At 34.7% G+C, this 15,781-nt stretch overlaps 1 protein-coding gene across 6 annotated transcripts in view; it reads right to left on the bottom strand.

Moving 5' to 3' along the window:
* Positions 1 to 2,625: 2,625 nt before the first annotated feature.
* Positions 2,626 to 15,781, bottom strand: part of SLC30A9 (solute carrier family 30 member 9) — a 40,810-nt gene continuing 27,654 nt past the window's right edge. For 2 of the 6 annotated variants that reach the window (XM_087738065.1, XM_087738063.1), the window contains exons 15-18: positions 14,602 to 14,767; positions 8,818 to 8,947; positions 6,299 to 6,412; positions 2,626 to 4,777 (exon numbers count right to left, since the gene is read on the bottom strand). In XM_087738065.1, the coding sequence (XP_087594191.1) occupies positions 4,733 to 4,777; positions 6,299 to 6,412; positions 8,818 to 8,947; positions 14,602 to 14,767 (455 nt within the window). In that variant the 3' untranslated portion in view covers positions 2,626 to 4,732. Of the gene's footprint in view, positions 4,778 to 6,298; positions 6,413 to 8,729; positions 8,948 to 13,641; positions 13,879 to 14,601; positions 14,768 to 14,793; positions 15,466 to 15,781 lie in introns of those variants that run through there. The other 4 variants (XR_015700176.1, XM_087738066.1, XM_087738064.1 and 1 more) reach the window with 4 other exon arrangements.

Genomic DNA, 15,781 nt, shown 5'->3' with positions numbered 1-15,781 from the left:
TGTTATAGCTTCTTTTCTTTTGCTTCAGCAAAGCCTGATTGACTGCAGTTTCTATAGTCCATACAACCACTTAGGGCTCCTGGCACATTTTATTTTCCTCAAAGGACATGCATTTCAAAAATCTGACTATTGTGCTTTAAAGCCTGGATTCCTATTTCTTTTCACGTGTAATAAAAATATAGTCTATTTTTGATCTTAATTATTTGTGTCTCACTAAGAAGAAAGGAAAAACTACTTATTTAAGCTACACAACCCCTCTACAAAAAAAAAAATTTGGTACACCTTGACTTCTCATTTACATTAAGTAGGTAAACTGCAAAAGAGATGTTAGTTGTACTCTCTATTCAGAGCTAACAATAAGAATAGAAGCAGTCAATATTAATCAATTGTTCTATTCTACCACGACAAAATGCCTTAAGAACATATGACCATAAAATGAAATACTTTTCTTTCAAATCTTAAACAATATGCTTTTGTGGATTCTTTTGTAAGAAACACATGTAAATCAACTTTTAAAAAAGGATTACTTAATTGAGAATTTTCAAAAATTGCCACACTTTCAATACACAAAAGCCTAAAAACTCTTTGCAGGAAGCCTGTATTCGATGCACTCATCATTAGTAGAGGTACTTACATAATGCATAATTTTTTTCCTTGTTACAGAAAAAAGATAAGTCAGCTAAAATGATAACGAACAAGGAAAACAGAATTGCAATCAGTGTATTACCTGGACAAAACATATCTAAAACTCTTCCCCGTACTCTCCCTTATCAAAGAAGGGCCAGTAAAAATCTCTCAATAAAAACTGAGTCTCGGGATAGAGCTGAAAAAACTGCACCTGCCAGAATCAGAAAACTCTGGTAGTTTTTAGCTAATATGATTTGTAGCTTTCAAAAAAATCAATCACTATTGTCACTGATCAATGAACAAGTAGTACAGTACCAAATCCAGAGACCAAGAGTAGCATCTAGCCCTGCTATTAAAAATATAAGATGCTCATAATGGCTTCCTCCTCTAAAAGTAAGAGTTATTAAAAAAAAAAAATCTGTGTGGGAATTCAAGGAAGGAGAAAAGCAGAGGCTAAAAAAACAAAACAAAACCAAACCTTCAGCTTGAGTGTGAGTCACAGAGGATAACGGATGCAACTTGACCTTAAAAAAATATCTTCTCCTGTTCCCTGAGTCCTTGCTACTTCTAGCCCAGAACACACAGCAAACAGTCTCTGTAATACAGTAGTCCACTAAAGTATTTACTACTACAATATGCTTAATAAATGCTTTAGAAAGTGGAGGGGTAGAGGGGGACCACATCAAATATTGAATTCCACTGTGTATAAAGGAGACAATTTAGACCTGAAATTGATTCATGGAGGAAAGATAATCATCTCAGAATTTTATCTTTTATAGAAAAACAAATTCTACAGGAAAAGACGTATTAGCAGCATCCAGCCAACTTTGACTTAAAATAAATTAAGATCACTCGGTATATTGGAACACTAGGACAATTTTTTCAAACATCGCAAGTTTTACAGAATTACGAGACATTGTGCAACATGTAAGCAATCTTTCGCAAAGCAGAGGGCGGTAGTACTTTGAACACAACTTGAATAGAACCTGCAAGGCCAGTATACAAAAATAAATTACTTCCAAAGACCACACCTTAACTGACAAAAATCCTAGAATATAACTTTGTTAGCTAAATCCTCGCTCCTTTTCCTTAAAATCCTTTCCCTTAATCTAAAAGAAACATTATGTAATTGCATTTGTGATAAAGAAAAAGATCTACTCCTCCACACTTTGTAAGTTTTCTTTAATTCTGAGGATTCTATCATGTAAATGTATTAGCTAAACATTTTCCCCAAAAACACCAAAACAAAAGTAAAGTAAGTACTGGACCCACATCACCTCAAGTTTTAGATCATAAAGATAGTTAAGAAAAAAAGACAGTAAAAATGTCAAAACTTAAAAACAATCTGCAAATTATAATATATATTAAAATGTAACAGCTTGGAATTACTTTTCTTTTCCAACCTGACAGGCTTAATTAATTGATATTTTCATCCAACTGCAAGACATGTCAACTTAGAAGGTACTGCCAAAACCAGTCTGCCTGCCTTTTTGTGGTACATCACCATCCAGGTCGTTTTTAAAAATGGAACTGGGTCCTCAAACTATGCAACTGTTATGTACCCAAAAATATTCAAGTTTTGGCTTCTTAAATTTAACATATTGTGATGCGATAATCAACGTAACTGGGAGACAAGGATCTGAATTCTGTCTTGGAATACAAACAAAAGGTGTGGGGATGGGTATGCTTCTGACTCAGATAAGGAAATTAAGATCAGAATTCATACGAATTACATCTCTGATGAATAAGAAAACATTTTTATAGGCTTTTGGAACAGATGCCCTGTAAGAATATAAACTTATGCCTCCTCTTAAATAAAATACGGGAACACTTCGGTATTCATTTACTAACCTCTCAGTGAAATTTCTGCCCTGCAAAGTGCATACCAACACTACTCATTCATCAGTAACTCCAGCATACAAACCACTTAGATCACATTGGCTGTTTCCACTAACCTCCCCAGTAAGAAGATTTTTCCCAGTTTTACTTCTCTTCAGGTTTTTAAGATTTCTGGAATAATGGGTTTATTAAAGTGTTTATTCAAATTCAAAATACATATAAATATTCTAGGAAGAAGGAAAGAGGTTATGCATTATCAGATTCCAGTGCTCTTCATGAATAAGACTAACATCAGCAGTGCATACTGAGATGAGATGAATTTTACATGGAAGGGTGAGGAGAAAGGTAAATGATTTATAGTGGTGCTAAAATATCCCTTATTTACTTGATACAGTACACTTCCAAATTACCTTTAAACTCATTTCATACCATCAGGCTTAAATACACTAATTAGTTCTACAATAGAAGAAAACCAGATAAAGTAAGCCTTCTTTTGGATTAGCCATAGTAAGCTAACATGCTATGAAGAAGCCACCGGTGAAAAGAAATTATGGACAAGGGTACTGAAGAGACCCCTTCACCCACAATTACTGTATGTGAAGTCCCATCTGTAACTAAACTCTGGAATGTTTTTCTACTTAAAATGACCAGCATGCAAAGTGCTTTGCAGTTGTCAAAAGGCATGCTATTTTAAATTCTCGTAATTCACTGGTAAGTGACACTTAGTATGAAAAAAACATTCTAAAAAGCTTTTAGTCAAATCTGGACGTATTGGTCTCCACAATTATTATTTGCTGCAATGCTTATAATTTAATCTTAAATGGATTTTTGAAGACTTGTGTTTCATACCAACATTTCTTCTTTCAGGAAGTCAGTCGTTACTCAGCAACTGAGTCACTGGGAGGGTCTTATTACCACCTCTCACCCATGAGCAATTCTCATTTTGCTGAAATATGTTAAAGTGCATAAAGGATTTTCCTCCAAGTCTTTTATATGCAGTTATTTCACTTATATTTCAACTCGCATGATCAGTACTCATGGCCTTATTAATAAAGACTGGGTCTCAAAGAATCTGGTACAACTTGCGTGCCAACTGCAGAAAGCCTTGAGGCTGATTACATACAGTGCTAGAATTGCACATTCCAAAGTTATAAACTCTAAGCACTTATCTCAGGATTGTTGAGGACCACGGATAGAATTTACTTTACTCTCCCAAACAAGCAAGATCAATTCTTAAAAAACACAAAGTAAGCAGTTTAGAATTCAGGTAACAGATAATGTCTAGAGGTAAATAAATTAAAAATACAATGTATTCGTTTTTTTAATTATAAATAGTTCTAATACATTTTTTACTATTGTAACTTCCAACTACATCTCTTACACCTTCTAGCAAAGACCATATCTGGCAACACAGCCTCTTAAAAGTATAAAAAGCCAAAAATGCCAGGTAACTTTTAATAAGCACTACCATAAACATCTCCCAGATTACATCTGAAGATACTTACAAATAAGAGAACAAGTGTCAAAGTAGAGGAAAAAAGAACAAAATTTAAACAGAGGAAGGTCACTGAAATCTCTATACAGTCATTTCTTCACAGTAACTTAACATACTCTGGCTAACCACATACAGCTGACTCCACTGAGGAGAAAAACCTTATTTTTCTGAAGTGCGATTGGTAATCACAACAGTGGCAAAAAGCAGATTTCGAGGTCATGGTACTTGAGAGAAGGCCAGCGCCTGTTTGAAACAATTTATCTCATAGAAAAGAAAAAACTGTGAAACAATCACACAGTTGAAATATTACAATTAGTTTAAGGTTGGCAGGTTCCACTGGAACAAACTCTTCCTAGCTAATCTTAATATCTCCCAAGAACCTTTAATGATATCTTGAAAGAAACTAAAGAAGTGCAAACTGACTGCAAAGGGACACAAATGGAAAAACTAAATGTGTTGTATATTTCCAGGCAGCTATATTTGCCTAACTAAACCTCAAGTCTTAAGTTCTGAATTGCAGTAAATATACTCTGACAGACTCTCCTGTGGAATTTAAGTCAAGTAGTTTTTTAAAATTGATTTTGCCATGGAAATTTTTGTCTGCGAGTCTAGCGCTCTTCCAGAAACAGAAGCAGTGCTAACAGTCCAGGAAGCCTACAGCAAAAGTAAGCGAGGTACGATGCCGAGGTCACTGCAATTTCAGAAGCTCTTCAGCCCTTTACATGACTTCTTTCCAAAATGGTAGCAACCTGAAGATTTCTTCTGCCAAGTCTATAGTATCTCCAAATCCACATGACGAACATCAGGATTTCGTTGCTGAAATAAAATAAATTTAAAACATCCACATTTGTATTGAAAATATTCAAACACATTTTGCACATGGATACAAATAATGTATTTCTGGTATGATGTTGGCAGCTGGATAACAAATCCCCTTTTCTGGTAACATAGGGACTATTTTAAAATGAGGAATAGCATCAACAAACATTGCCCATACTATAAGCAATTTTTTGAAGGCTAAGTCATCTTTTTATTTGACAAATACTTTTCAACATCACAGATAAATTAGTTCTTATACTTTATAAAGTATGAAGCAGCTCTCTTGATTTTAAGAAGGTAGGTAGTTTTTATATAAAACTGTCCAAATAAACGTATGTATCTCTCACTAAGAAAGTTTTAACAGATACTTTCCTGAATAATGGGTAAGATTGCTGAAATAATTTGTTCTATGCCATTGAAGCTATTTATAAAGATTCAAAACACTGTTTCTATTAAGAAATATGCATTTTCTGATACTGTAGAAATATGTTATCATCATTACATGGATTGTGTAATCCACGACAGGTTTACTGAAAGTCACCAACTTCAAAGTCATCCAGCATGCGAATCTGACTAGCATATTTAGTAAAGGGTATTCAACAGCAACACAACCACTGAAATCCCTGCCTATACCAAAAAACAGTATTCATGTTTATAAAATAATTAGTCATGATCCTACTCCTCAAAAACCTTGAAGAACTGGATCTGCTGGTGCAATTAAACTCAAAAATAAGATCTTCATTTTTAAACAGCACCACTCTAGGGACAGAAACAAAAACTAGAATATTTATCAAATATAATAAGCAAGGACAGACATGTTCTTGAGCAGTGTCTCCTGATGACCGGAAAAGGCAGTCATGACAGGACTGTATTTGTCTGGCAGTCAGTATGCTTATAGTTCTGTATTCATGCCAGAAAAGGTAAGATTAACAGCCACAATATAATTATAAAATTAAAAAGGGAAACAATCCTTTGCCATCAACCAAAGGATATTTAAATCACAGAATGAAAAAAAAAAGTAGCGATAAGACAGCTATGACAGGCTTATAAAAGAAGTAAACACTGTACTGCTTCAATAAGAGCAAAAATGTTGAGTAAAGCCCTCAACACACACTAGATATATTTGATACAATACTAAGTACCAGATTTTAAAAAAAAAAGAATTAAAAAATTGAAATTTGCTGCTTTACAACCAAAACAGAATTCAACAGCTTGTAAATAACCTGGCATTCTGAGAATACAGTAACAAAGACACAATCAGGTCTCATTTCACGAAAATATTGTTCTACAGTGGTATAACATTGAACAAAATACATAACAAATGAATCAATGGCAAAGAAAGGGCTTGCTGCTGGTCAGAACTTAGTTAATGATACTACAGCAAGAAAATCTGCATTAGGATTATCAGCCTCTTCCCCTCTCCCATATTTACAACAAAATTCCCCAAAAGCAGATACAGTGATATTGTTTAAAATATATCACAGAATAAGCACTCTCTAACAAGCAGCTAAATTTTACCTTTAGGTCCTTCTCAAGCCTGTCTACTTCAGCTCCCAGTGTGTCAATGATATTCTCACCATGTTTAAGCATGAAGGCTTCTAATTCTTCAAGGGTTTTCACTTGTTGAATTTCCTAGGAAGAAATCAAATTTAAGAAGTTGAAATGAGGGAAAGAAAAGAAAGGAATAATACTACTGAGGGTCCTGACACATTTCACATTGGGGAAAACACACACCAAAAATCCCAAACACTTTTCAGCTTTTGCCATTTCCTTTCAAATCGTCATCCGTTCTTATGTCTCAAAGACAGAAGAGTAGCATCTGTTCAATGAAAACAGCTGGCTTACCATTCCACCTGCATTTGATATAAAACCTTCTTCTATCTTTAATGGATTTCCTCCTTTATTTTCCAAATACGTTCAGAGAATTTCATTCAATTTTCTAGAAGTTTCTGGGATAGCCCTTGCTCACAGCAAGGCAGAGCAGGGTACCCCTGTGTATTCTTTCCTCATTGTCATACATCCTTGCTATTCCATTACACTGTTTACTCTGGGCATCACATTACCAACTCATCTGAAAATCCACAAGGATTACTATGAATGCTGCTGTAAATACGGCTCCTCCAGAATATCAAAAAACTCACAGACAGGGACTCAGACTAGGAGACCCATAGTGTACAAGATTGAAGGAATGAGGTTAAGGAAGACAGGATGCTATGCTCCTCCCTCCAAAAAAACAGAGACATCAGAAGCACCAAAGCATGTATTACAGCATTATCATGAGCCTTCCTTAGAGGTTTCACACCAAGTTGGCCAGAAGCCATTTGCCCTGTAGTATCTCAGCCATAGTTTAGGCAAGACAGCTGCAGTATATTTAGGCCAAATAGGTTATTGCTAACAGAGTCATTATTAAATAGCTAATTCTTCTTGTGTATACAACTACAACACAGCATCCATTTCTTTCCCCCCCCATTACTCTAAAACTGAAGAGGAATACTGTAATTGAGTGAGCTTAAAAAGATATCCCAACCACAATAACTATGATCATGGAAGTCTAACAAGAAAAAGATACCAGATTAATCTGAATGACAGCATTTCAACAAATATTTCACAACTTTAGAAAGAGTAATGCTGATAGCAATGCTAGTTGAATGAGCTAGTTATTTGAAAAACTATAGATCAAAGGCAAGCACTATGTCCGCCCTTGACTTGGGGTGGCTGAGCCCCGCTGAAAGCTGCTATCCTTTAACAATGGCTTTATAGCTGACACGAGGTTACTACATGAAACTACAGTGACCTGTGTAAGAAACAGTGGCCAACCTAGAAACAATCAGAAAGAACTTCCCCAACAATACTAGTTGAAGAACCAGCAAAGGTTGTATGCAATTGCCAAAGAGAATAGTGGGTAAAGAATAAAACCTAACAAAACCTTTGAAAAGTAGCATACTAAACAGCTGCAACAGCAAAGCAACTGAGACTTGGCAATATAAAACCAAGCAAACCTGCAGTGCCTTAGTTATACAAAGCTGACAGCACTCCTCCTCCCAAAAGTGTATGAAATTGAAATCCAATGCACGAACAGATCACTTATTGCACTATATATATATAATATACATACATTCTTATTTTGACATTAAAGGGCGGTACTTTTTAAAAACTGGGACACTGACTAACGGTTTAAAAAATTGAGTAAACTCAGATAACTTCTAGGTCATGTTTAATGGACAGACATAAAATGCAGACATCTGACATCTACATTTCATTTTGGAAGGGTAGCAAAGAAAGAAATCTTGTAGGTACACAAGCGGATGTATATAAGCAAGTTACTGGTGAAAATGGGTAAGCAAGCAAAATGTTTTGCCCACTTAAAACTCTCCTTGTAATTTAGATAAATTATTCTTTACTTCATAGCTTCGCCATGTAGAATGCAGCTGAAAGCAGTTTTGCATTTCTATATTGAAGAGAGGGATTAAGAAAAGCTACTCTGAACGACACTAAAATCGAGACAGACACTTACTTAAAGGTGGTTAACTGTTAAACACTGTCAAAATGCTAAGTCATGTGAGGCAAGCAATCCATATTCAAGCCCATTCTGAATGGCAGGATCTGTAAACCGTAACACTGCATCTTCAGCACCCAAGGCAAATGGCTCTGCCAAAACAGATGCTTATTCTCAGGTGACAGGCTTCCAGTTTTAACTAGAGATCTTGTAATTCAATAAAAATTCATTGGAAGAACTACGTTCTGATCAAAATCTTTTTGGACAATGTATTTTCTAACAAAAAATTGAATAAAAAATACTCTGCCCTCATCCTACCCAGGCCCTACTCAGCCCAGAAGCAGCTCTATTTCAGCAGCACATAATATGATTCCGTGTACAGATATTTAACACACTAACACAAAGTAAAAACATCTGCAATCCTTGAAAATGAAGAAGTGGAATATATCTCACCTACTTGAAAATCTTGGTTTTAGACATACTTGAAATTGGAAAGTAAATATCACATGCTGGAAGTTACAAAATCATTTTTTAAACGTACTTGTAGCAGCTGTTCAATGTCTTGTTTTTCCAGGTAAGAACGAGTAACAACCCGTCCATCAAAGTCTACTTCTGCCTTGAATCTCACTTTGCTCATTCCCATGTCTGTGGCTTTAACATCATGAATTGCTCTGAAACACATAATTTTTAAAGAAAATGTAGAACAACATAAAACAAACAACTAGCTAGTTTGACTTCTGATGTTAACAATATTGTCACAGTAAAATGATCCTGTAATTTTAAAAGGCCACTGCCTTGGACTAACATATCCTCATTTTGCCACCACACACTTCCATTAAATACTGATTTATATTTAACCGGTTATACGAATTCCACAGGTATCTGCTACACCACCACATCTATAAATGGCTCACTGCAATAAAAGACTACAAGAAGCATCTCAGATTTAGGACTAATAGTATTAAAAAAAAAACCACCCCACAATAGAAAGTGAGAACTTCCCTATTCGGAGTTAAACTTTTAAGTTCAACTATTTGCTACTGCACAAAAGTTTTTGTGCATATATATATATATATATATATACACATGACACTATTCAACAATCTTTAAGTACCCTACCCTAAATTCTGAAGTAAGGAACAATAATCTATTGTCAGTTACTGAAAGCACACATTGCAATTACAGAAGTGGCCTTTCCTAGATAACTACAATTTGTAAAGGCATGACCCTTTGGAGAATTTTCTATTCAAAGTTACATCTGACGTAAGAAAAAGTTATGGATATCGTGTTCGGAACTCATTTTTGATCATACTGAATTATTATCATAACTGATCACAATACAGCTATTTGTAAATGCTGAAAATGTATATATATTTAAAGGTCCCTAATAGATACTAGGACATGAATGTTGCAATATGTTTATATTTTGATCCTTTGAAAAACTTCTGGTTTTCTATAGCATAGTTTTGTTCCAGTTTGTTAGATAAACTCCGTGATGTGTCAATATAGGTAATAAACAAAAAACCCTCTATTTTTCAGGGATAATAAGATATGAACCAAACTCAGGACCCAGACATATTGTGGTGCATTTCAACAGTGGAATAAACATTTAAAAAATCATAAAATAAAATACTCTAGTTTTTTTCTAGTTAGATTAACACAAACTTAGTTTATCTTTAAAGCCAAGTAGATTTTAAAATCGCCACTGCAGAGTAAGTTTCCACATTTTTCCATCAAGGCCAGCAAAAAAGTGGAGAGTAAAATATGGGACATAAATCACAAAGAAGTTTCAAATTTTTTAAATTCTTTCTTCTGACCTTTCCAAAGCAAGACAAGTATCTGAGGTCAACTATGAAATATTCCAAAGACTTTGGTTTTATTAACAGAAAAAAAGCAATCTTGAAAATTTTTTAAATTCTAACACAGAATTTAGATTCAGCAATAAAACTCACTTGATGGAAAGTACTAAACTCCCCCCCCCCACCTTACTAAGTTGTGCAATTTCACAGCATCTTTAAATTTAGCATGCTCTTTGTCTTAAGCAAATTTGCTCTTCCCAACTAGAAATGTTTCTTCTCTTCTGAATGTTTATAAATCAGAACTAACTTCACAGGAAGTGCAGGAAGAAAGCAGAAGGCATATATTTCAGAAGTAGCCTGCTAGAGTGAACAGCCATCAAAGAACAGGAGGCAGAAATTTAAGATGAACAGTCACAGGAAATGTTTATAGAATATTTCTTGTAATACTCGGGGTGGAGGAGGGGTAAGCACATTGAAAAAGAAATAGAACATGAACTAAATATACAGGCACCAAAAAATACATCTTAGTAAACAGATTAAAAGAACTATCAGCTTACTGGTAGCAATAAAGAATTTCCAGCTCCAATCAAATTTACACAGCTATTCTCTGGGAAGCTACCAAATCAAAACAGTATTAACTGGAGTAACCTAACCAGCATCAAACTACCTCCTCACACAAGAGGGTATTTAAGATAACGGGTGTGGTTCAGTGAGGGTTGTTGAAGAGAATTTGAATCCATGTGTTTCAAAAACGTTGAAGATACATCAAGTGCCTATCAGAGCTAAGCAAGAAGATAACAAGAGATATTTGAGATTCTCATTAAGCAGTAACGTGATAAAATTCAGTGGAATGATGCATATTCTGTAAATGTGAAGAGAAAAAAAAAAATCTACCTTACTGCCTATAATCTGTCCAGGAAAGATAAGACAGTGAGTCAGGAGGAGAAAAAATCACTAACAATTTAAAAATACAAATGTGTATGCTAAAACTTGAACTACAAAGCTTACTTATGGAAGCTTCTGGATGGCTAGTAGACACCATCAATTCAAACTAGGGAAAAGAGCAAGTTTCCCATTAAAGAAAAATTTATCGGAGGATGTCAAGTTATGGGTTTTGAGCCATCAGTTGTAACACTTTTTTTTTTCCCCCCTCCAAACCAGAATGACAGATTTTCCAGCACAACAGTAGCACAATTACCCAATAGCTGTTACAATGAAGTAAAAATTAAAGATGAAACTGTCACTAAGAATAGTTTATGCCTAGGGATCTGTGATTATATTCCATAAGAACAGAATCAGGACAGTCTGTACTACATCGTATATTTTATTTCACAGTTCTGAAAGCCTAATCTCCTACACTTCAGTCAAGCTGAACACAAGAAAGATTTAGGCACCAAAGGTGTGAGTGAGAGTTATGAATGGAATGTTTGTATAGAAAAAAAAAAAATAAAATTTTCCAGCTGAGAACTACTCTGACTGAAAGCCCATTCTGGATCACAAATGAAATAAGGGCTACAACTAGAAATTAACAAGCAAAATGAAAAGACAGAGGAAATAAATAGCCATGAGCCTAAAAAAGAAATTATAAAGTCCAGCAAACTGCTAGGAGAAGCATTAAAAAAGGCATTGCGTGTGATACAAACCAACGTTTTTTAAGTATAGCAAAACCAAAGAATAACCTGGAAACAAGCTACTAGATGGAAATGGTAAAATTGTTACTCATGATACAGAATAGGCAGAAACATGCAATAATCATTGTTTTCTTGATCTAAAAAAGCAAAACAATATATTAGTACAACAAAGCATTTCCCTATTAGTAGCTGAGAAGCAAATTCGATGTTTAAAGGGAAAAAAATGCTTCTAATTCAGCAAGTTCCGTAACTTGCATTCAAGAGTAAAAAGAACTAAGAATAACTGTGAAGGCCAATTAATTTTTCATCCTGCAATACTGATGAGGATTAAAAAGAGTAGATTAACAACACCATGCCAAAATTTAAGAACAGCAAATGAGGCGATCCCTTTAACTAAAGACAACTTCGCCTGACAAACCAAAGAAAAGTAGTGAAAAAGGCGGGGAAAAAATTATATATTAAGAGCATTAATTCCAGTCATTAAGGTTTTAGGAAATGTATGTCTTGTCAAACAACCCTGTTTGACACAAAAAAAAAAAAATCAACAAACAAACAAACAAACAAACACACACCATCAAAAAACAAGATTCAGCCGAAAAAAAAAGATCAACACCACAGAGATTATTTATTTTAGTAGTACAGCAGTTAGTACTGTCTGATAAACCAAATACTTTATAATTAGCAGCGGAACATGATGTTCAGGCAAGCTACTGCTGGAATAATAAGTTAAGTGGTGGTAGTGCTGACAGGGGCAGGGGAGAGCGTAAATCAGCCTCTGGATCCTTTGGTCAATTTGGATCTAAAATACCTTCTGAGGAATACTAAATGATTCTCTAATATATCCCCTTCATATCTGGCAGAACACACCTGAAAAGAAGGATTGCAAACCCTCCCTGAAAGAACAAGTGAGGACTGTTCTGGGAAGCAGCAACTGCAAAAAGGATTGCATTGAGAACTCAGACACAGTTTGATAGCTGAAAACCCTGAAAAGCTGAAATAAAAAGAACAAGTATTAGTCACAGCTTTATAAGCAGACCAGTACTCAGAAGCTTTTTCTTTTACGTTTGGTGTCAGCAGGAAAAATGTAAGAGTAGGACATACTACTACACAACTCCATTTAAGAAAATGGGAGAGTTTGAACATTCAAAAAAATGCTGAAACTCTTACAAGCCCAAAGCTATGTTGATGAAAATGTACAAGCAGCCTTTTGAAGAAATACTTGGTGCTAAAAGACTTCCTCATTTCAAAGGAAAAAGTTGAAAACAAACAAACAACCTAACTAACCAACGGTTGGAATAAGAAAAAAACATTAGAGTAGCTTCTTCCCAAAATTATGCCTAGTTACAAGCAAGGGTAACATACATTTATATCTCAAAGAATTCTGAGATCAAGACCAGGTGTCTTATTAGAAGATGTAAGTTAACCAAGCTCAAGATATTAGGCTTGTTACAAGAACAACTTGGTCAAAGACAAAGTGTGCGCTTAAAAAAAAAAAATAAATAAATCAAAGCAGATAATGTAATGGATCTAAGAAAGAGATCACTCAAGACAAAGTGCATACAGAAGGTCCTGCAAACAGTGTTATGAAAAGTACCTAAACGTGTTTCAGTTTCTAACCTTAAGAGAAACACAGTTTCTTACCAAGTCTTCACTTTTTTTATTCTTTATGTGTTTTTAAAATTAAGTTACTTCTTGTTTTAAAAAAAATGACTACAGCAAGAAGGAGAGGAACCAAGTCTGCTCTGTTGAGAAGTTATAGCCATCTACAAAATGGAATTAATATAAAATGCTGCTTGGGACAGGAGAAATTTTATGATTCCAGCCTGAGACAAGTAAAAGCCACCCGTGCACTTTGGAAAAAAGAACTATTGAAGTCGTGTACAAATAACCATGTGAACTCACCTACTCTAATACAGCACTGTTGATACATGCTCCACCATTCAGACTAATCCAGGGCCACCACAAATACTTTAACAGAGTTTAGTTACTGACATGTGAAAATTATAACAAAATTCTATTCCAAAACAGGAATCTTGTTTAGCTTCTGGAATGAAGGGCATTTCGTTCAGACCTGTTGCTTGCAACTGAGATGATGCGGCACTTAAGTTTCTTTCAAGTATTCTGGTGTTAACTAACGGGCTTGGTTTTTTTCCCTCCAGAGCTCGGTAATGACTATGAATAAAAAAAGCACTAAAATATTCCACCTGATTTACATAGAAATATATTCCTGAATAAAGATTAAGAAAAAGGGGTTTGCTTCTAAATCAAGGTTAAAGTAAGCTAAAATAACTCCTTAAAAAGCATTTAAACAAGATTTCAGAATTACAATGAGCTATAAGTTTATTTCACTACAAATTGCAGATTTCCAAAGAAAGAGAAATTAGCATTGAGTTCATTCTGTAAGCATCTAACATGCAGAATCTATTATATCATAATACTACTGCAGCACTTCACTGCCAACTGCTACAGAATTCCAGACACTGAATATTAACAGTAACAGAATTTAAATATTTAAGCGCTAATAAACTATAAAAGCAACATTACAGCATCATTTAAGTGCTTGCATTTCATGCATTTCAAAATAGTTTTGTGATGGCTTTCTCATTAAGTCATTGTCAACTCCTGTAATTAATGTAACTGTTAGAACATATTTGCACTTTTATTTCGGCTGTGGAACATCTGAGAGGTACAAGTATTCACTTATTGAAATTTTTAGCACAGAAATAGAAATTAGTAATAATTAAGATTCCAAAATATCAATACAGAAGAATCCACCCTAAAAATAATCAATCTCACCAGATTTCTCTTATTTAAAGTGCTTGAACTATTTTTTCCAAATGTTATTTTCTTGCTTTTTGTTGTTCTTAGTAGAGATTGAGCTGTAAAGATTCTTACCTTACTACAGGATCACTTTCCAGTAACTCGGTGAGTCGCTGCAGTTGTTCAGGTTGAATGGATCGTCCCAGCAGAGCTTCAGTGTTAGTGTAGATCAGAAATGCTGACACAGTTCCTAACAAAGTTCCAACACCTAGAGATCCCACACTGTCATAATAAGGGTTTCCTAAACAAGACACATCAAATTAGTTTCACAGAGCATTTCTAAAACACAGCAGACAATTTAGATTTCACACTGAAAAGAGTACGTAGTTTGGGGGCTTTCTGGGTTTTTTGGTTTTTGCTTTTTGGTGGGTATAGATTTACCTTTATTAATATAAAATTATATACACCTAAATACAGGCAGTAGCACAGAAGTCTGTGTTCTTTTAGCAGTAACTCAAAAACCTGCAAGTATTAACCACTTCTGGAATACAGTACTTATTATATAATGATTTAAACACATATTCATTCATATTCAGATTTGTAGAAACAGTAATGTATTTTTAAGTTTATGAAGGAAACTAGAGATGGAATAAACAACTGACTTCTATATAAAAAAATGGAACTTGCAATTAACTCACCAGAAGCCACAAAGAAACAAAATTACTGTATTTATTTTTTTAAACAATTGATAATCCAAAGCCAATACCTAAAAAGGGACAAATAAATAATCTTCCCTCTTTAGAAAACTTAACTGTGCAGCAAAGACAGACTTCAAATCAGTTGCCATATAGATGATCCTACCTGCATGAGTTAGGTTTGCCACACTGTTCAGGAGCAGCCATTGTAATCTGAAGATAACACTAAGACCACTACGTATCAAAAGGAAGGAAAGAACAGCTTCCTTCAATCCTCCCCACATGCACATGGAGCTGCACACTACTGAATAAGGAAGCTCACATTATGTAATCCCACCATGGCACAAAGTGATTTACATAACTGACTACAATACCTTTAGTAAAAAATACCTTAGTTTGTATGACAAAATAGCTCAAAAGGAAGTTAGACCCATCTGCACGTACTCTTTCAAGCTTAACCCCACCAATAACAGACACAGGAAAAAAACAAACTTTTTTCTTTATTTTAAATATTTTCAACTCAAACCACTAGAAATCACATCAGAGAACAGTATAAACCTCCAGAAGCTTACACAGTACAAGTATCAGAAAACGAGCAGAGATGTATTTAAGTCAACCAA

Source organism: Nipponia nippon, unplaced genomic scaffold (assembly GCF_047370975.1).
Source record: "Nipponia nippon isolate SJK-2023a ecotype South Korea unplaced genomic scaffold, ASM4737097v1 scaffold_6, whole genome shotgun sequence".
Taxonomy (NCBI): Eukaryota; Metazoa; Chordata; class Aves; order Pelecaniformes; family Threskiornithidae; genus Nipponia; species Nipponia nippon.
The sequence above is the reverse complement of the archived record's forward strand: the minus strand, read 5'-3'. Positions and strand labels throughout refer to the sequence as shown.